This window comes from Leptopilina boulardi, unplaced genomic scaffold (assembly GCF_019393585.1).
Source record: "Leptopilina boulardi isolate dan_hultmark-lab unplaced genomic scaffold, ZJU_Lbou_2.1 LbouV2_337, whole genome shotgun sequence".
Lineage (NCBI taxonomy): Eukaryota > Metazoa > Arthropoda > Insecta > Hymenoptera > Figitidae > Leptopilina > Leptopilina boulardi.
Window position 1 is genome coordinate 951,440 of NW_026137904.1, and position 22,712 is coordinate 974,151.

Below are 22,712 nucleotides of genomic sequence, written 5' to 3' on the forward strand. Positions count from 1 at the left end.
TATTTTCTAAACTTTATTTGTTAAAAGTTTAATATTTACAAATCCAATATAAATTAAATCCAACTCAGCACCGTCACGTTCAACACATGAGTCGCTCACTCATATTTTCCACTAAATCATTAAAGCTAAAATAAAAAACAGGACTTTCTTTGCTATCATTACGCATATATAAGAAAATTATTTCAAAAAGCAAATTTATAAATAATTTACAGTAGACAAAAAGAATATTATCTTAATTTTATAAAAATCAATGAAATAACATTAAGAAATAATTGAAACAATTTTAAAAAAATTCAAATTGTTACTCATAGCCTGATTTTTAAATCATTATTGTTATAATTAAAATTATCGATATTATTTTTACTGTCACAATTTATAATTTTGCAAATAGTATTTAATTAATTAGAAAAAATAAATAAAAATAATTTTTATAGATCCAGTGAAAAATTGAATATTATTTTTATGTGCGAGAGCAAAGTAATTCTCTAAAAAAAAAATACATACGCTTTTTCCTTTTGCTCGCTCACAGTCGAGTTTTCCTACGTAAGTTTTACGCAACGCACGATCGTCTTTTTTTTATGTGTACACAAAGGGGTGTGCTCTAAATAATAGTGACAAATAAAAAAAAAAAAAAAAACAAGGCCAATAAATATATATATATATATATTATAATATATTAAATATATAAAGTAATACAATAATTTTCTCACTTTGTCAAAATTGAGTCATTTGAATTTTAAAATCATATTTAAAAACGTATTTTACACATCCCAATGAACAATGAAATTGATGCATCCTAGATTGATATTGATTAATGATCATAATGCTATTGATAAGATCGAGAGCTTAATGAACATTTATGATATCGTCAAAAATGAACTTTTATAAAATTGTCTAAAAATTTTATGCGCTTTCTTTAATGGCATTAATGTAAAAAAAGTAATTCCAATTTGTTTCAAATAAAAAAATTAATATGGATTAATAAAAATTCGTCTATACAAAAATTATCAAAATTTGGTTAAATTATTAATTAAATTTTTCTTGATTTCAAAACCAATGAAACTTTTGTAAAATTTCATTGATTCAACATGTTGTTTAATTTAAAATTTATTTGATTCAAATAATCGACTAATATTTATTTGAATCAACATTTTTTTATTTGATCCAAATAAATTTGAAATTTCTATATTTGAAATAAATACAGTTTTGATTCAAATTAAAATAATGTTAATAAATATATTTATTTGATAACAGTAACTGATTATTGGAATCAGATAAATTTGTTTTTCAATATTAATATTAAGCTGTCAGTAAAAAAAAATTTATGTACTCGATAAAAAGTTTCAAAAACGAATTTTTGATAAGAAATTTTTTTTCAGGTGCATAATTTTTTTTTTTCTACCAAAAACACGCTTCAAATTATTTAGTAGATACAATCAAGACAATTGATTGAGTCAATAAAATAATTTGTACAGTTAAAGAATTATCTAATCAACAAAAAAAAAAATCTTTTTTTTTTAATGGATATTGAGATATATAACAGTTTGATTATTTTAAAAAATATATATATTTAAATAATATATAGTAAAAAATTATCAACAATGTTCAATAATAGTGACTAAGTTTACAGTGACTGAATTCTCTCTATTATTATATTTAATTAAAAGTATAATATAATTGTTTATTACCAATTTTACATGTGACGCCATGATATTATAATGGGATGATATTTTGTTTTTTTTGCCCAATTTAATTGAGGCCTAATTTTGCGCTGATTGAGATACTTGCCTGGTACCATAAACAGGTTCAACAGGCACTAAGAATGTAACTTTTTCACTAGCTTCGCCATCATTCTCCACTTGACTCAAGATTGGTCTATTTTTTCTTATTGGCCTTGGTCGTGAAATAACTTCCTCAAATGCAATATATTCAGGTCGTGTGGCGACAGATGGATTTCTTTGTTTTTTGACATAATAACCGGCCGATGATGTTTCAATTGCGTATGGTCGTCTTGTGGGTTGTTTTGTTGTTTCAGGTACTGGTGTCACTGTATAGCCGGCATTTATTAATGTTGCCAAATCCTGTTGGGTGAGAGTTTGAATTTTTGAACTGGGAATTCTGACAAATTGTGGCGGTGTTCGGGTTTGATGATCGTTGTCAATTATTTCCTCGATTGTTAACGATTTAACGGGGGCTTTTTTCAGGAGACCGGATTGTGAAACGTAGGATTGAGATGGTATTTTATGTTTATGAGCCTGTCGGGGTTGATTGATTACAGGTTGTACGTATTGTTCATCAGCGGGAGGTTTTGGAGCCGAACGAGGAACGTATGATGAACCGGATGCTTGGTATTTTTGATTTTGATCATTGGTGAAGAAACTGTTTGGATTGGGTAGTGTTTCGGGTGTTGGAAGAAGGTATTGTACAGCTGGTACATGATTGGGATCGCCTTTTCTGGCATTGGCTTGTGCCTGAGCGACTGCTTGTACTTCGTTATTGGCTTTGGCACGTTGGGCTTGATGGGCTTTCCAAAGAGCTTGGGCTTGAGCATTGGCTAGTGCTTGGGCTTGTTCTTGGGCGTGAATTTGATTGCGCTCGAAATTTAAGGCATTTTGATGGGCCTGCTCTTGTTGCTTGACGTGTTGCTGTTGTTGTGCTTGAAGATTGAGAATTGCGTCGGCGTGGGCTTTAAATTCGGCGGCCTCTTGAGCACGTCTTGCGGCGGCAGCTTCTGCGGTGGCTTGAGCTTTAACTTGAGCACGATAAGCGGCTTCGGGATCTTTGGGTTGATATTGTTCTTCTATATGTACTTTGCCTGCTTCACTTACTTGGGCGCCTTCCTTGATTTTCTCGAGGGCTGATTGTTGACGAAAATTTTCTTCAGCGATGCGAATTTGTTCGAGTGCGTCGGATTGATGTTTGGTGTGAGAGGCTTGGGAGATTTTTTGGAATGCTAAGGCTGCGGCTTGAGCTGCTGCTTGAGCTTGGGCCACATCCTCATTGGAGTAACCGTAATTTTGTGCTTGTCCCTGTTCGGCGTAGTCGTATTGAGGCGCTGGTTGATATTGTTTGGTGGGTTTGACGTATTCATTTTGAACTGGAACAGTTCGATGATAGGCAAGTTGTTGGGGTTGAGGTTGATAGGCTGCTAATTGTTCTTGTTGTTGATATCTTGGTGCTGATGTTTCTATATGATATTGTTCGGGTAGTTGAGGTTCAACGGTTGGTTTCACATATTGGGGTGGTTGATAATTGACCAATTGTTGGGAATATTGGGGTGGATAGGCTTGGGGAGCTGGTCTCTTTGGCTGCGCTGCTGTCAACTTGAATTCCTGAGCTTGATTCGCAGAAACGAGTTGTAGCAATTCTTGCTCAAAGGTTCCTAATTTTTGTTCGGGATAGGCTGCAGTTTGATAGGCAGAATCTGTTGCACTGGCTCTCAATCTAGCACGAGCTTCGGCTCTATCTTGAGCTTCTTGTTGTGCTTGGAGTTCGGCGGCATATTCGGCCTGAGCCAAAGCTTGTGGATGAAGTTGAACTCGAGGTCTAGGTGGTGCAATTGCTGGAACACGACGATTTTGATAAGCAGTTTGTAGTTGCTGTTGTTGTCTAGCAAATGCCGACAGTGGTTTTCGTGGTGGTGGCGAATTGTTCTGAGCAAACTGTTGTGGTTGCGTTTGTGTATACGTTTGTTGCAAGAGAGCTAAATATTCTGGTGCCAACTGTAACAGAGTAAAATAAAATTTTTAAATCAGATAATATAGTTTGGAATTTGTGTTTTAAATATTGATCATTATGCGTTTATTCTAAACATCATGTTATATTGAGCATTTTAAAATTGATCTGGAACGTTAAAGTACGGTCAATGACCGTAATCTTTCCTTGATAAATTATTGATAAATGTCGGAACTGCGGTGTGCACTTACTTTCTACGTTGCGTAATTCAGAAATATCATACCTTCTCGATACATCATCCTAATTCAAGCAAAAAGCAAGTTCTCTACGTTACATTATATTGGAGAGTGTATAACTTGAAAGTAAATCATGCCCGTCAAATAGTATAACGTTTATCGACGACTATATACACAGGAAAGTTTTATTAGTAATCGGCAGCACTTTGAATTATTTGTAAAGAGCACCACATTCGGTAATTACCATCGTAATTTATCATTTTTATTATTACAAAACAGTGTCGTAAATTTTCTTCTATTTATTATTATATATATATAAAAGAAAAATAAAAAGTAATTAAAATTCTAGAAACTATAAAATCTAAACAAGAAAAATCGGTTTAGGAAAAAAAAAGTAGAAAAACGACTCTCTATTATTTCATTATAAAAAGTATAATTGAATTTTATTAAAATTGTATGCAAGAATAATTTGTCGATTATCGTAATAAATGTATACGGGGAGGAAAAAGTTGAAGTTTTTAGGTTACAATTCTTCATGTGTATCGTCTTTAAACTTTCTATCTCGATGAACTTGACTTTACGTAATTATCATCGTTCGAGACTCTTAATTCACCATGTCTATTATTGGAGATAAATTAGGTATCTGTTGGTGATTCAGTATTATAAACAAGAAAGAAAGTCGAAACGAATTGTTATCGTATTTATAATATATATATATATATATATATATATAAGTCGCAAATTATCGAGAGTTGGCTGATTCGCTCTAATGAGTCACCCGTGGGTACGCGCAAGGCCGTCAGCAAGACGGAATCGAATCTGTGTTAATAACCATGGCTTTAAAGACGTAAGGGCGGGCGGATCTATGTTTAGTATTGGGTGTGGTTTTACCGGTTCTCGAGTCGGAGAATTAGCGATTAGAATGCGAGTAAAGTTGAGAATTATGCAATTGGCAAGTTTACACACACACACTATACATGCTTGCATTCATTTCAAACTGATTCTAATCGCAACAAAGATCACATGCACTGATAAATTTGGCACCTTCACTGCACCAAATTTTTGATGATAATGACTTGAAACCCGGAAGTTTGTGCATATCCGCCTTGGAAAATACCTTTTTAAAATCAATTCTTGCTTCTTTAAAAAAAAAAAGATTTCTTTATTCGTCTTCAGTGGCAATGAACCTCAAAATAAAAAAAAAAAGACCTGTTCACTCTAGTGGAAAATATTTATTTAGTGTTAAAAACTGTTTCTATATTAGTAGTTTTTTATCGAATTTTTTTTCACTTAAATATTACCAAACAGATATAGACTATGATCTTTTTTTACGCAATTTATTAAAAATTCTTTGAATTCCAATTGATTATATATTAATTTATTGTGAGAAAATTATAATATTTTTTTAAAAAATAATTTATAGAAATTATTATAAGTGAAAAACTTTCTGTAAATATATATATATATATATATATATATTGAAGTGTTAAGCGTCTTCTTGGAAAGTGTTTAAAACACTATAAATTCCAAAAGAGACAGATTTTACAATCTCTTATAGACAGTTTGAGGGTTCCATACAACCAATAGCATGGAAATGCCGAAGGCGCGCCAAAAGTAATGGTACCACCTCGTTGAGTTGCGACAGATATCGCGTTAGATCCTGATCAAACCCTTCCCCCTCTTATTTTACCTACCAACCTTCCCCCTTGCAATGCTTTTACGTATTGCGTGCAAAAAAAAAAATATCGCGTTCATGGTTAGTTATTCGCTGTACATGTGCTGGTGATAGGCGGCCAATGGTCACGGTTGACCAACAACACACAGACGTTTAACTGTTGCATTGACCACCTTGTTTTATATACAGGAAGAGATCCTTTTTTTGCTCAGCTAACCTAATCAAATAGAATCGTGAAAAATTGCATTTTCACTGCTAACCGATTAAATAATTTTATTTTTCAAATCATTCAATGGCATCTTTTATAAATAGCACTAATTTTTTTCTTTTAATAAAAAAAAAATTATTTTCTGATTAATATTATGATTAAATTATCGAAAATTAATGACCAGTATAATAATCAGTTTCTTACTGAGAGAGGTCATAATCCTATGTGGTACTTTTAATATTGAACCGGATTTTAAAATCAAATCACGAACTAGCTACTTGGGAAAAAAATGTAGAAACAGAAAGTTTCACATGATCGAATTCTATGCGTTGATACCTACTGATTATGATTATATACACCATTTGCCGAGAGGCTTTTAAATAAAATCTTAAATTATTATTATTATATAGAGAAATAATTAAATTATTATTAAAAATATTGAAAAAAAATGTAATTTTTTTATTATTTCTTTTAGACAATTAGTTTTTATCAGAAAAGAAGTTTCTGTATATAAAATTTTTTTTTTTTAAATATTAGAATGGTTACATTCATTCTGGAGTCTGAAATATGCAGAAAGTAATGCAATAATATTGGAGAAAGAAAGGAACGTTCTCTTTAACTTTATACCACGACTACTACTATTACTATACTTATAGCACACTCGTCACTAGTTGTTTCATAATCTTAATTTCCTCACGAATATATATATATATAGGATGCTATATGTATATTGCTATACAAACGTCGCGTCTCCACGGATGAAATTATACGTCCGCGTTTATACATGAGATTTCCCAGGCGCACAGGTGCCGAGATGTTACAGGCTCGTGAAATACGTATGCAAAAAATACACAAATTAATTGCGATATGAAAAAAATGAATCAAAACTTGTATTAAAGAAAAAAAAAGACAATAAAAAAAGTCTTTTTATATTACACAATGTGCACATTTCCTCGATTCTTCTATATATATATACAAAGAAATAAATTTTAATCACTAGAATCATAAGCCATTATTTTACTTATGCTCGGAAATAATAATTTTACAGAGCACCCACAAAGAAAATTCAGTAGAATGACGTTAATACATCTAACCAAACGGTGAATTTTCTACTGGAATTTGTGAAAATGATGATGTAAACTAATTTTTTTTTTTTATTAAATTTATTTATTGCGGTAAAAAAAAAGTTGAATTAAAATTTTAATAAATTTGAAATGAATACCTCTTGTGCGTCGTCACCGTGCCTAATAATATATTGATTTGGTGATGCTCCATAAACTCCACTGGCTGAAAGTGGTGACCTTTTGGCAGGCTCTTTTACATCTATTTCCAAAAGAACGAGATCCTCTGCTTTTTCTGTTTCTGGTTTTTCGGCTACATTTGTGGCGGTCTCCTTACCAACAGAGACCGCTAAGAGACCTGCGAAAAAAAATTCCAATTAATAACAGTTAAAATAAAAAATAGTAGTAAAAAAAATAGTTATACAAAAAAAAAGGCAAATCCTGTGCAGAAATTTTGCCAGGGCCCAGATCGGGGCCGGATTAGACTGCCCTATTAAGGAATGAAACGCCGCGCCTAATGTGGCCCTAATTAGGAAATCCACATTTGGCCCTGATCAGGTGTGCCGTTTCGTTCCCTACTCTCTAAATCTGAATTAGTAAAAATGTTTACTAATTTGAATTAGTGACTCACTTTTTGCTTCTGAATTAGTAAAATTTTACTAATTGTTAGTAAAATTTTACTAATTGTTAGTAAAAGTTACTAATAATTAGTAAAATTTTACTAATTCAGAAGCAAAAAGTGAATCACTAATTCAAATTAGTAAACATTTTTACTAATTCAGATTTAGAGATTAATAAAGCAATTTTGCTTCTGAATTAGTAAAATTTTACTAATTGTTAGTAAAAGTTACTAATAATTAGTAAAATACTAATTCAGAAGCAAAAAGTAAGTCACTAATTCAAATTAGTAAACATTTTTACTAATTCAGATTTAGAGAGTAATAGGGAAATTTCTACACGGGATATTAACAAAAAAAAATTTTTTTTTTACATTTTTATAGAAGTAAATAAATAAATTTTGTTTACTTAATTTTTTTATTATTAATAAATGAAAAAAAAAATAAATAATCAACTAAATTTATATAGGCTATAAATTTTCTTTCACATATGAAAAATGGAATAAGTAAATTTATAGATAGATAATTACTGATTGTCAATTTTTTTTTTAAATATATAATGAAATGATGACTGTATGCAACATTTTGAAGGACTTTTGATCGCGAATGAGAAGCAGAGCATATATATGAGACGAGGGCGGCAAAGTTGGGAAAGTTTGAAACGTGCGGGGAAAGTTGTGCGTCTTAAGAAAATTTTTCCCACGAGTTTTGCACTCGACAATCTTCTATGCAAGTTGGAGAATACGATCATTCAAAACGATAATACTGTCGAGCACTGATAGTATCGCGCGGGTGAACGTGCGAGGACAAATCCCATGTAATATATATATATAAATATATATATATACATATACACATGGAATTCACGCACTTTTAATAATATCGCATTTATATTATACAAATGTAACAATATAGAAATACAAAATTGTTCAACTATATGTAACACTTTTATTTATTTATGTGTGTGCACTATTCTGTAATACCAGACGATTCACTTGGGAATTATACAAAGCGTTGTGCTATCGACCTTGCTAAGGTTGCAGACCGCTCGCGTTTCCTAACTCAATACCTAATCAAATAAGAAACTTGAAATCGCTTTCAATATATAAGATTTTTATCTAATTATACAGTAATTATTTATTTACTTTTGTTCACTGCAAAACATTATCTATGTTTAAAATATAGTTTTGGAAAAAATTTTTTTATCTGTTTCAAAAAAAATTTTATTTCATTTAAATAAATATATTTTATTTGTTCTAAATTACATTTTTTTTAAACATACACTCAGAGAAATGGTATATTTGTCTCCGAGCCTACTAACTCATTTATTTGTTGCAAATATATTTTATTTAATTGAAATAAAAAATTTATTTGAGGTAAAGAAAAATTTATTTGTGACAAATAAAACTTTTATTTACGCCAAATAAATAAGTTAGTAGGCTCTGAGACAAATATACGTTTATTTAACTTAAATATATTTTATTTGGTTCAAATAAATCATTTCTCTGCGTGTATAAAAAGTTGTTATCACAGAAAATTAAAAGGCATTAAAATAAGCTGCAACGCTTCTTATTTTAATCCAATTTTGCTTATTTTAATCCATTTTGGTATTAAAATACCTAAGCAAAATTGGATTAAAATAAGAAGCGTTGCAGATTATTTTAATGCCTTTTAATTTTCTGTGATAAAAATATATTTTTGTCTCAAATAAATGCAAATACACTGAAAAAATAATTTATTTGATTCAAAAAACTTGATTACTTATATCAAATAAATATTTACTTGAATCAAATAATTTTTATTTGAATTTTATTTGAACCAATAATTTCTGTATTTGAAACAAATACCATCTCAAATAACAATTATTTGAAATATTTTTATTTGATAATAATCATGTAACCGATTATTTGAATCAAATAATTTTTTTTCATTGTAAACTATTTATTTGAATAAAAAATCTGTATCAAATAAATATTTACTTGAACCAAATAAATTTTTATTTGAATTTAATAAACTATTTTTGAACCAATAATTTTTGTATTTAATACAAATACAATTTAAATAATATGGAAAATAATTTTTATCTGTAACAGCGATATGTTTCTCTAGAATAGCGCAAACTTTCGCTGTTTTAGTGAAACATATCGCTGTTACAGTAAAACTTTATCGAGAAGATTTTTCTCCATTATTATCAAATAATTTTTTATTATTATTAATTATTTTTTATTATTATTAATTATTATTATTTATTATTATTTGTTAATATTAAATTATTATTAATAGTAATTATTTTCAAATAATAATTATTTAATACAAATAAATATTTATTTAATATAATAAACTAACCGATTACTTGAATGAAATTTTCTTTTCATATATATAATTGATTTTCTTGTATGGAACAATTTTTTTTTTGCCAATTTATATAATTCTTGAATTATTTAATAAATCGTTTGTTTTTATTATATTCTTTCTTGTAATATTTTCACAGCGTAAAATTTCGCATGAATTCGCTTATATTCTTTAATATATTCTCGCAAGATTCCATTGAATTGATTGCGTCCTTTCATTATATGGAATATCTGTTTTCTTTTTTTTTTTTTTTTTGTAAAATTAATGTACTACTTCCTGAACATATACAAACACACATAAATACACACACTGAACTCTGTTGCAAGATTGTCTCTTTGAATAGATTCTGTACTATAAAATATTCATCGATGATATTACAGTATTTAACATTTTGATCCCAGGATAACAACTACTTTAGACTCTGAATCTTTTAACTTTTTCTCTTTAATAAACATAATTATTTAAAAATAAAATTTGCAAAAAAAAAAATAAAATTGTAAAAATTCAATTTCATACTATAATTTTTACCACTTTCAAAATCTGAAATTTTTTGTACACAGAAAAAATGAAATACATTTTATATAAAAATTAAAAAAAGAAAGTGAAACAACTGATAAGAAAAAAATCAAAACTTTCTTTGAAATACAATACCTTTGAAAATAAAATTTATATGGAAATCGAGACTGCGGTGAATATTTTTTGCTTCCTCATATATAGAAGAATGGAAACGCAAATTATTTCTCTCTTTAATAATAATAAACACATAATTTTCCTGTACCTCTTTTTTTTGTAGAGATAAATTTTTTTTTACTTAATGAAACACAGATACATAGTTTGTTTATTTGTTGAAACAAGCATTTTTTATTATATCTGAAAGAGGAATGCTGTTCAAATATAAAGAGCGTTTATATATTTTATAATTGAATGAAACAAAAATTGTTTCTCTCATAGTGCGAGCGTTTAAAGTAATTGGCTTTGGGTTACATCAAAACAGCGATGCACTTTCAATTGAACCGGAAGACTTTCACACAAATGGTGCATATGTATTAATTTTCATGAACGTGCTATGTGCGTCTATTTTCTCTCTCTCTCTCTTTCTCCCATATATTTATATTTTTGTGGTCTCATATGTCGCGTAATACCGATTGTGAGATCGTGGTTTAGATTTTCTCTCACCCTGGCTTGCCTATGAGCTTTAGGTACGCATGAGAATATTTTTCTTTGGCGACGAACTAGATACTATGTGGTCGTGACTCACGAAAGGTTACATCCAGTCTGAGGCAGAACTAAATTGTACACGACACCATTGTACATATTACATACTTGTACATCGGTTACTTTTTTTTACATCGCACATCTTACGCAATTATATAATAGGGTTAGTGTACTCTCAGCTAGTAACAAGTTATATTTACAAACTTATATGCCATTATAAAGAAAAATTGTCTCCATTAAAAAGAAATTTTTTTTTCTCATCTATATTAGATAATTTTTTTTTTTTTTATGTATTTTTATAAATACAATAGAAAATTTATTATGTCATTTATTAAATTTTTATTAAATCAATTTTTCAATTTTAACACTTTTCCTTTGTCCGGCTAACTTAATAGAACAGTTACCTACTTATTGTTACTATCGTATAACTGTTATAACGTCCTCGCGGATACTTCCCAAGAGCAAAAATGAAAGTGCATACTTTCAATTCGAGTTCCCATCCAATCTAAAATTAAAGCTGAATAAATCAATTGCGGAAATAAAATACTGTATCGATGCAGAAGGTTTATATCCTTTTTTTTTTTTTATAACCTTAATTTCTTTGTTTCCAAACTCGATGAAATATTGTATAACGATGAATAAAATCAAATGATTGATTTTGAAATATAGAATAAATATATTGCCGTATATATATATAAAAGTGTAAAAAAAATAAAAAATTCTCGATATAAATAAGAAATTAGTGTTAAGCAAAATTAATTGAAAAAATAAATGATTATAAATAAACACATAAATGAATAAATACATAAACAAACTAATAAATAAATACCTAAATAAATAAATATATAAAAAAATATATAAATATATAAATAAATAAATACATAAACAAACAAATAAATAACTAAATAAACAAACTAATAAATAAATTCCTAAATAAATACCTAAATAAATAAATACCTAAATGAATAAATGAATACATATATAAATAAACAAACTAATAAATAAAAACCTAAATAAATACCTCAATATCTAAATGAATAAATAAATAACTAAATAAACAAACTAATAAATAAATACCTAAATAAATAAATATATAAATAAATAAATACCTAAATAAATACACAAATAAATATATAAATATATAAAAAAAGAAATAAATATATAAATAAATATATAAATACACAAATGAATAAATAAATAAATAACTAAATAAAGAAACTAATAAATAAATATAGAAATAAATAAATACCTAAATAAATAAATATATAAATAAATAAATACCTAAATAAATACACAAATAAATATATAAATATATAAAAAAAGAAATAAATATATAAATAAATATATAAATACACAAATGAATAAATAAATAAATAACTAAATAAAGAAACTAATAAATAAATATAGAAATAAATAAATACCTAAATAAATAAATATATAAATAAATAAATACCTAAATAAATAAATATATAAATAAATAAATACCTAAATAAATACACAAATAAATATATAAATATATAAAAAAAGAAATAAATATATAAATAAATATATAAATACACAAATGAATAAATAAATAAATAACTAAATAAAGAAACTAATAAATAAATATCTAAAAGAATAAATGAATACATAAATAAATAAACTAATAAATAAATATAGAAATAAATAAATACCTAAATAAATACATAAACAAACAAATAAATAAATACCTAAATAAACTAATAAATTAATAACTAAATAAATACCTAAATAAATACCTAAATAAATAAATATATAAAAAAATAAATAAATATATAAATAAATATTTAAATACACAAATAAATAAATAAATAAATAAATAAATACCTAAATACCTAAATGAATAAATAAATAACTAAATAAACAAACTAATAAATAAATATAGAAATAAATAAATACCTAAATAAATAAATAAACTAATAAATAAATAACTAAATAAATATATAAAAAAATAAATAAATATATAAATAAATATATAAATACACAAATAAATACCTAAATACCTAAATGAATAAATGAATACATAAATAAACAAACTAATAAATAAATATAGAAATAAATAAATACCTAAATGAATAATTGAATACATAAATAAATAAACAAACTAATAAATAATTACCTAAATAAATAAATACCTAAATAAATACGTAAATAAATACACAAATAAATATATAAATATATAAATAAATAAATAACTAAATAAATACATAAACAAACAAATAAATACCTAAGTAAATACATAAACAAATAAACAAATAAAAAAATAAAAATATAAATAAATAAATATATAAATAAATACCTAAATAAATAAATAAATACCTAAATGAATAATTGAATACATAAATAAATGAACAAACTAATAAATAATTACCTAAATAAATACGTAAATAAATACACAAATAAATATATAAATATATAAATAAATAAATAACTAAATAAATACATAAACAAACAAATAAATACCTAAGTAAATACATAAACAAATAAACAAATAAAAAAATAAAAATATAAATAAATAAATATATAAATAAATACCTAAATAAATAAATAGATAAAAAAACTAATAAATAAATTCGTAAAAAAATAAATAATTAAATACCTGAATAAAAAATTGAATAACTAAATTAAATAAATATTTAAATAAAAAAGATTCGATCTTTTTAAGAAAAAAAAAAAAATTAAATTTCAAAAGGTTATAAAATACAATCCAAGGTATTTAAATTAGAGGCGCAAGTGATTGAATACGCGTTGAGTAAATATTGTATTCCTTCTCTGCGCACCTATACATTATTTCAAACGCAAGGCGAAGAAAGTTTTTCCCAGCGAGGTAGATTACGAGCACGCTACACGGAAGGCAGTAAACATCGCGATAATTACGTCGATTACGCACTTCTAGGAGATTCCCTATTTTGCCATAAGAATTAAACATCTAACCTCCAACATAAAATATTTGTGTGAAATTTTCAAACTCCTTCACACGTGTTTCTATTTAACTTTACGAATCCTTATTATATATCTGTTTATATAAAATTCCCCCGAGTATCTCTTTTCAGAATATATAGCATTTTTATTTCGCAAAAATAAATATTTACCAATGAACATTATTTAAATTGTCAAATAAATAAATTTACAAATATATATAATTTTAATTGTTAAATAATAAATAATAAATAATAAATAATAAATAATAAATAATAAATAATAAAAATATTAATCCGATATATAAAAGAAAAATAAGTTTGTATAATAAAGGAAGTATGTGTAATGGGTATGAAAAATGATATACATATAAGAAACTTACATTCCATTTGAAAAACTATACTTTTGTTAACGTCCTTGAGACTATTATATCTTATATGGAACTTTTTTTTTTCTTATTCGCTTATAGTGATATATAGTTTCAGATTTGATATGTGGTTTTTCGTCAATTTCTTTAATAATTGTTTAATATGAATAAAAAGTTATTCTTTGACAAGATAATTTGCTATGCACAATTCAAATTTAATTGAGAATTTTTTTTTTCCTTTATAATAAATGAGCTCGCTCTTACGTGGCGCGACGAAACATTAGAATAATCGTGAAAGTATTTACGTATGCACTATATATATATATATAAACGCATATGCCGAAACCGTAAACTAGAAGATTTAATTCACACGCTCAAATTAAATTAATTTCAAAGAGAAAATACCTATATTGATAGTTTTTTTTTTTTTTTTAATAATAAAATTAATTCGTTTTTTTACTCTAAAAAAACCTTTTTTTCTTCTACAGGAAAATTTTCTTTTTAATGAAAATTTTATTGAGACAAAATTTTATTTTTATAAATTTTCGAAATTATGAATTTTTCTTTTACTTAATTAACAACATCCTGGCTATATATGGCTTAAAAAAGATATTATAAAATATTTTCAGCTATATGATCAATTATAATTTATTCTCTCATAAAATAAAGTAGATCATTAAATAAAACAGGACTGTAAAATATCACGCTAAAATTGAAACCTATTATAATAATGCGTTTAAGTCAATAATCTTTAAACAATTAACACTTTTTACTAATAGTTATAATTATTTGTCAAATAACCGTATGAACAATGAAGTTCTTTGTTCTTTTTTTTTTTTATTGCGTATTTATTATAATATTAATTTTTGAAAATTTTACAGCACAAGGTAATAAGACGCATATCCTGTTTTTATAAATATATTATTGGAACAGATTTAGTCACTGATTAAATAAAATACAGATCATAAATTTTATTTCTGTTGCTTTCTAGATCGTTTCGGAATATTCTGAATTTCTCTATATATATTATTTATTTGAATTTTATAATTTTACTCTCTATTTGCCTAATTCACCTATATATAATTTCTCCATTTTTTTTCAAGTACTTAAAACATTTAAAAAAAAAAAATTTTTTTTAAATAATTTACTTAAGAAAAATATATAATTTTTTTAATTTAATCAAATCAATTTAAAGTAGGAAAAAAAAATGTGTAAACTGTCGTCGGAAATTTAATTAACTATTTTTGTGAGAGAAACGTGATGTGCGGCGCAATATGAAAATTATAAGGAAAAAGAGTCGCGAAGTTCTGATTAGTGTCGAGAGGGGAGGACAGTGAGAACATTAATTATTATATCTACTCTTACATCCTGTAAATTCAACAGGAAATATTAAAGCCCATCCAAGAATAATACCCGCATAAGCGAATTTCTATATAATGCCTCTACTGTATATATACATAATGACAATTATTTCATAACAATATAATCGTAAAACTCGTTTCCTAAACTGCGAAACTACCACATATATATATATATATATATATATATATATATATATACACGTTGAAGAATTAGAAATCTTTAATTTAATTAAAACTCGCTATATCAACATTTGCACGCATTTATAATTATTTCTAATTAAGAACTTTAAAATAATTGGGTCTCTCGAAGTCGCTAAACCGAAACCAAATATTTATTCACCGACAGTATAAATTTGTGTGTGTAATGAAAAAAAAATGTATTAGAATTATTATTATACATATTTTTATTTCATAATGATTCAAAACAAAATGTTTTTCAGTAGAAAAAAAGTTTACAAGTCAGACGAGTAGAAAAATCAACGTTATGGGAGACAAATTGGTTTTTTTCAGTAGAAATAGTTTTTGTAAGTCAGACAAACTTTATTTTTAAGTAGAATAAACAAATTTACTAATTTTTCAGTAGAAAAAGTTATTAGTCAGACAAAATCAACTATTAAGTAGAAAATTAATTCCACGTGAGGCAAAACAAAATTTTCATTAGAAATAGTTTTTGTAAGTCAGACAAACTTCATTTTTAAGTAGAACAAACAAATTTACTACTTTTTCAGTAGGAAAAGTAATTAGTCAGACAAAATCAATTTTTAAGTAGAAAATTAATTCCGCGTGAGACATTAAAACTAAATTTTCAGTAGAAAAATTTTTCTAAGTCAGATAAAATTCATTTTTAAGTAGAACAAAAAAAATTTACTTCTTTTTTCAGTAGAAAAGATTTTTCTAAGTCAGACAAAATTCATTTTTAAGTAGAACAAAAAAATTTACTACTTTTTTCAGTAGAAAGAGTAAGACGAATCGAATTTTAAGTAGAAAATTAATTCCGCGTCAGACAAAACAAAATTTTCAGTAGAAAAGGTTTTTACAAGTCAGACAAAATTCATTTTTAAGTAGAACAAACAAATTTACTACTTTTTCAGTAGGAAAAGTAATAAGTCAGACAAAATCAATTTTTAAGTAGAAAATTAATTCCGCGTGAGACATTAAAACTACAGTTTCAGTAGAAAAATTTTTCTTAGTCAGGCAAAATTTATTTTTAAGTAGAACAAAAAAATTTACTACTTTTTTCAGTAGAAAAAGTTAGAAGAAATCAATTTTTAAGTTGAATAAAAATTCCGCGTGAGACAAAGCAAAATTTTCAGTAGAAAAGGTTCTTATAAGTCAGACAAAATTTATTTTTAAGTAAAACAAAAAAATTTACTATTATTTTCAGTAGAAAAAGTAAGGCGAATCGACTTTTAAGTAGAAAATTAATTCCGCGTCAGACAAAACAAAATTTTCAGTAGAAAAGGTTTTTACAAGTCAGACAAAATTCATTTTTAAGTAGAACAAAAAAATTTACTACTATTTTCAGTAGAAAAAGTAAGGCGAATTGACTTTTAAGTAGAAAAATAAATCCGCGTCAGACAAAACAAAATTTTCAGTAGAACAAGTTTTCTAAGTCAGACAAAATTCACTTTTAAGTAGAACAAAAAAATTCACTACTCTTTTTCAGTAGAAAAATTTATTAGTCAGACAAAATCGACTTTTAAGTAGAAAATTAATTCCGCGTGAGACGTAAAACAAAATATTCAGTAGAAGCTTACTAACTTATTTATTTGGCGTAAATAAAAATTTTATTTGTCATAAATAAATTTTTCTTTGGCTCAAATAAATTTTTTATTTAAATGAAATAAAATATATTTGCAACAAATAAATGAGTTAGTAGGCTCGGAGACAAATATACCATTTCTCTGAGTGTAAATTTTTCGAGTTAAAAATCAACTCAACAAGGGAGTTAATAATTAAATTAACTCCTTAAAACTAACTCCCTAGGCCTAAAATTAACTCGCAAAGCATTAACTCTTACGCTTTAACTCCAAAGGGGTGGGACTTTTATAGCATCCCCTAGGGAGTTGAAATTCAACTCCTTTTTTTCACAGTGTAAAAAAATGATATTAATCCAAAAATACTGATAAAAAAATATATTTGTCTCACAGACTGTAATAATTTTTTTTTTCGTTTTAATTAAAAAAAAAAAATTTTGTTTGACACAAATACTAATAAATACTTAATAAAAAAATAAAAAAATAAAAAAATAGTAATATATGGAAAATTAATTACAATTAGAAAAAAAATTACAAATAATTATTGTAAAAATTATAAAAAATATTAAAAATTAATATTTATTGTAAAAATAATTTTTTTTTTTTTTTTTTTTTTTTTGAAAAAATCTTTGATTCTTTTATATTTGCGCTAGTCGATTCTCGGTAATTTGGCTAATTTTCCTAATAAAGATATATAACGTTAATTAAAATTGTGAATTTAACAAATGGGAATTTCACAAGGTGATTCGCAATTGTTAAATTTATATATATATTTGAGTTGAGAACACACCAATTCAAATTTTGGTCTGAAGAGGTGGATAAATTACTTTAGAGTCCTTGTCAGAGATATAATCTAATGATATATCCATGCAGGATACACGAGTCGGTCGAGCATTGGTGCACACGGCCTACGTGGCTATGTGCTAGTTTTCACTTTCAGTTTGAGCTCTCCTAAGAGCTAGCCTGGGCCTGGCCCTTTTGCCAACTTCATCGCCATTACCCCAGCAGTGTTAGAACTAGTGAAAGGTGACTTGGAAGTATTTTATTTCCCAATCGACCATTCGAACGTATGGGATTTTGCGCGACCGCCCTTGTTCTCGATTCGGTTTCCTTTTTTTCAGAAAACGCTTCCAGAGAACGGAAGTCTTGATATATATATATATATATTTTTTATCAAACAACCGTCAACGATGTCCAGTGTTCAATTTCCAAATTTTTTTTTTTAATTTTCTTTTTTTTATTTTTAATTTATTTTAATCGAAAACAAAAATCTTGAAAAATATCATTGTCTTTACATATATATAAAGTGCGTTTACAATATATTTGTCAATATATAAAATGGAGATAATAATTTTCTTGCGAAAATATTCAAGTTTTGCAATGATGTCTAAACATTGTAATTTTCAGATTTTGATAAGATACAATTTGACGTTATTTAATTTCTATTTAAAATTATCTTTCATCAATAGAAGATTCAGTGATGTAAATTTTGCCATATACAAACTTTCTATATGAAAAGACAATTGTTTCCGATTAGAGAAACAATTCTAGTTTCCCGGAGACAAAAAAAATTATTTAATTTGTCATTATTAAAAATAAATGTATTCGCTAACGATTATTTTTTTTGAAATAATTTCGATAATTTTTATCGTTCAAAATAAATATTTATAAATATAAAATGCACATAAATTTAATTTTATTGTGACATGTTATCATAATAGTGAAAGGATGAACGAGTATCTAATTCAATGGAGACCAGGAAGCAATGCTTCAGAATATATAATTATCAAAAGAAAAATTTGCACTTAATTAATTAGCATTTTTCTTAGCTCTTTAGAGATTTCATTCTATGCAACAAAACATCCCAATTGTTTTCCTAAAATTTTTGTATTCATAATTTTTAATGACTACAATTTAATATTTTTAATAGAACAATTTTTTTATTAAAAAAAATTATTTAAATAATAATTTTTAAATAAAAAATACTCTCTAAATCTGAATTAGTAAAAATGTTCTCTAATTCCAATTAGTAACTCACTTTTTGCTTCTCAATTAGTAAAATTTTACTAATTATTAGTAACTTTTAACTAATTCTAAAGCAAAAAGTAAGTCACTAATTTAAATTAGTAATTTTTACTAATTCAGATTTAGAGAGTATAAAAATAGTAAAAATAATTAATTGTAAACGAAAATAAAAAAAAATAATAGAGCAATTTTTTTTCATTTGTCGTAAATATGGTTCCTATACTTTTTTTTATAGCATTTTACAATGGATAATGCAAATTAGGTCCGAGTATAATTCGATGCAGTCAGGAAGTTATATAGCTCGCTCGATTATCAAGAATACACCTATATATATATATAAGCGTTTCTATATTTCATAATAGACTAATACGCATATATCTATATATTTATCGAGACCAGGTGATCTGCTCGACTCTCAAAAGACTGATCACCGTGAAATGGCATTCCTATCCGGAACTTCCGGCTTTTTAATGTTTTTCAGTTTTAATTTATTTCTATATGCAAATATTTCAAAAGGGGAATTTCTATATATAATTTAAAAACAGTAATTATACAATATAGATATATATATATATATATATATATATATGAATTTTGCTAAAAAAAAAAAAAATTTGTCTTTTTTCTTTTTCTTTGGCAAATTTCACCGTCAACATCATATACGCTCTTTGGAAGAGAAAGTATATACTTTGGTATATAGACGGAATATAATGAATAAAAGGTAACCGGTCACGTGTGTAATGTGTGTGTATAGATGAAAATAACAGTGAAGTAAAGAAAAGAAAAATTTATCCTGATGTAACAAAATAAATTGTGACAAATCCTATTTATTTTCTATGATTAGAAAAAAAAGAAAGAAGTACAGCCACTGTAAAAAGAGATGTCTTAATATTTTCCAATGTTTTAGTATGTTTTAAATACAAAAAATGTCTTTAAAAAATCACTAGTTTTAGATAAAATTAAATTTTCGACAATTTTTATATCATTAATTAGTTAATTTTTATTTATTAATGTTTTATGTATTAATTTTTTTTTTATATATTTTTTAATATATTTTTTTTATATATTTTTTTATATATTTTTTTTATATATTTATTTATATATTAAATGTATTTATTATTATGTATAAGTTTTATCTATCGTAATCAATTCACAAAAAATTCACACTAAAAAATAATACTTACTTTCCAGTACACTTTTGACTAAAACCGTTAACATTAGAACCATTTTTACTGAATTTCAGCCTTGATTGTATGATTTTAAGTCCTAAAATTGAATTAATCTAGTTTTAAGATTAAAATTACACTAGTTTTAAGGCATTTTGATTTTAAGCTGTTAACGGTTTCAGTATTTGTTTTTTGTGTGTTAAAAGGCATTAAAATAAGCTTATTATTTTAATCCAATTTTGCTTATTTTAATACCAAAATGGATTAAAATAAGCAAAATTGGATTAAAATAATAGCAGCTTATTTTAATGCCTTTTAATTTTTTGTGTTATTAATATTTAAGACACTGAACAGTATTAAAAAAAATAATAATAACGCTTCTTTTTACAGTGTTTGTATGAATTTTACATATTTTTTTTTTTGCCAATTGTCAAAGGCGAAAAAAAAATGGAGAATTTCTGAAGAAAATTTTCTAAAATGTTTAGGTTGTTTATCACGAAAGTATCCGACATTTAGTTCACATATATATATATATATATATATAAGAAATATATATATACGAAAGCGAGAGTTAAGCTTATTTAAAAGTGAACAAGTTTCTAATATAAATGCAACTCGCACAACACTTATCTGTCGTCTCCTTGCTCATGGAAAGTAGTTTTTCCTGTATCTAATTTAAAATCGAACTTCATTAAAATAAGTCAAACTGTTTGCAAAGGGAAACTGTTAACGATTAATTTGTCATTACATAATCTGAATTATTGTACAATTAACTGGCTTCCAAATTTGTTATTCTCTTAAATAATAATATTTAAAAAAAAACAATTTATTTCAATGTAACGCAAATAATGTATTTTATATTAACAAATTGAAAAAAAAATTAATTCACTCCGTTGCAATACACCACGTGATTATCATAAAAAGTATTTTCAAAACAAGTTGAACTTTGAGTATTTTTTAATTTCGTATTATTATTATTATCATTATTATTATTATTATGATTATTATTATAATTATTATTATTATTATTATTATTTTATTCATTTTTATTACTATTATTTTTTTGTAAAATTCATATTTGTTTTATTATCATTTAATTAAAATAATTAAAATTTATTTTAATTTTTGATTATTTATTTATATTTACTTTTTGAAAATATTTAATAAATATAAATAGTTAAAACTGGATGGAATAAATAATAGTGATTAATATATAAATAAAAATAATAATTAAACTTTACAAATTTGGATTTGTGTAATTAATTAATTTTTAATTATTCTTTTTTAAAAAAAATTTTTTTGTTCACTTTTTTAGCTCAACTTTGGCCTTTTTTTAATACTTTGATGTTAATAACAGATTTCTAATTTTTGTATGTGTGGTAAATTTTTTTAAAAACGCAGGAAAAAATTAGTTCGAATCGTTAATTAGCATAACTTTCCAGCTTCAATCAGTATCAATATAATTTAATGGTACTTTGATTTTCACTTGTCACTGCGTCAATTCACTTCACTTTCCCTCTTGACCCTTCAAATGGAAATATATTTATTTTTCCATTTCTTTTTTTTTTTTTTTTTTTCTATAAGCACTTATTTATATTTTTAACCCCTCTCGATTATTTCCCAACTTTTGTCCAATCCTTGTTTTTGATTTTTAATTAATCACCTCACTATATAAATATAAAGCACGTGTTAACACTTTTAACAACAATGACAAGAAATATTGTCACGAGAAATTTTTGCAAAAAAAAAAAAAAAAAAAAATATATATGACAAAAAAAAATTGATTTGTGGCATAATTAATTTTTTTTGTCAATTTCATAATCCAAGCGAGTTTTACACACTCACCTGCAAAGATAAGAACCCACATGGCGTGGAAAAGTGAGTGACGAGAACGTTGAGAGAATGTTCGCTGGAAATGAACACCTCATGGCTTTATAGGGGAATGGCTGCGCCTGATATTTTCTCAGGTGGGGTAGTTTGCCACTTTTCTTCGATATATAAAATCTCTTATAAAATGTATTATATACCTTTAGGGAGCAAATAGGACAATCTTATATATA

The 22,712-nt window shown here is 25.5% G+C and overlaps 1 protein-coding gene across 1 annotated transcript; it reads right to left on the reverse strand.

The window, feature by feature from the left end:
* On the reverse strand, window positions 1–22,567 carry LOC127285612 (transcription factor sma-9-like). Its single transcript, XM_051311719.1, has 3 exons — window positions 22,498–22,567; window positions 7,017–7,213; window positions 1–3,722 (listed from the first exon to the last, which is right to left on the reverse strand). The coding sequence occupies exons 1-3, from the start codon at window positions 22,517–22,519 to the stop codon at window positions 1,761–1,763; spliced, it is 2,181 nt and encodes a 726-aa protein (XP_051167676.1). The 5' UTR covers window positions 22,520–22,567; the 3' UTR covers window positions 1–1,760.
* Between the last annotated feature and the right edge of the window lie 145 nt (window positions 22,568–22,712).

Excerpts from the sequence above, each read along its gene's own strand:
- LOC127285612 (XM_051311719.1), bottom strand. The coding sequence starts at position 22,519 with ATGTGGGTTCTTATCTTTGCAG. Across the intron at positions 7,214-22,497 it reads GTGGGTTCTTATCTTTGCAG|GTCTCTTAGCGGTCTCTGTT; the intron begins GTGAGTGTGTAA and ends TTTTTTTCGCAG. Across the intron at positions 3,723-7,016 it reads ACGGTGACGACGCACAAGAG|TTGGCACCAGAATATTTAGC; the intron begins GTATTCATTTCA and ends ACTCTGTTACAG.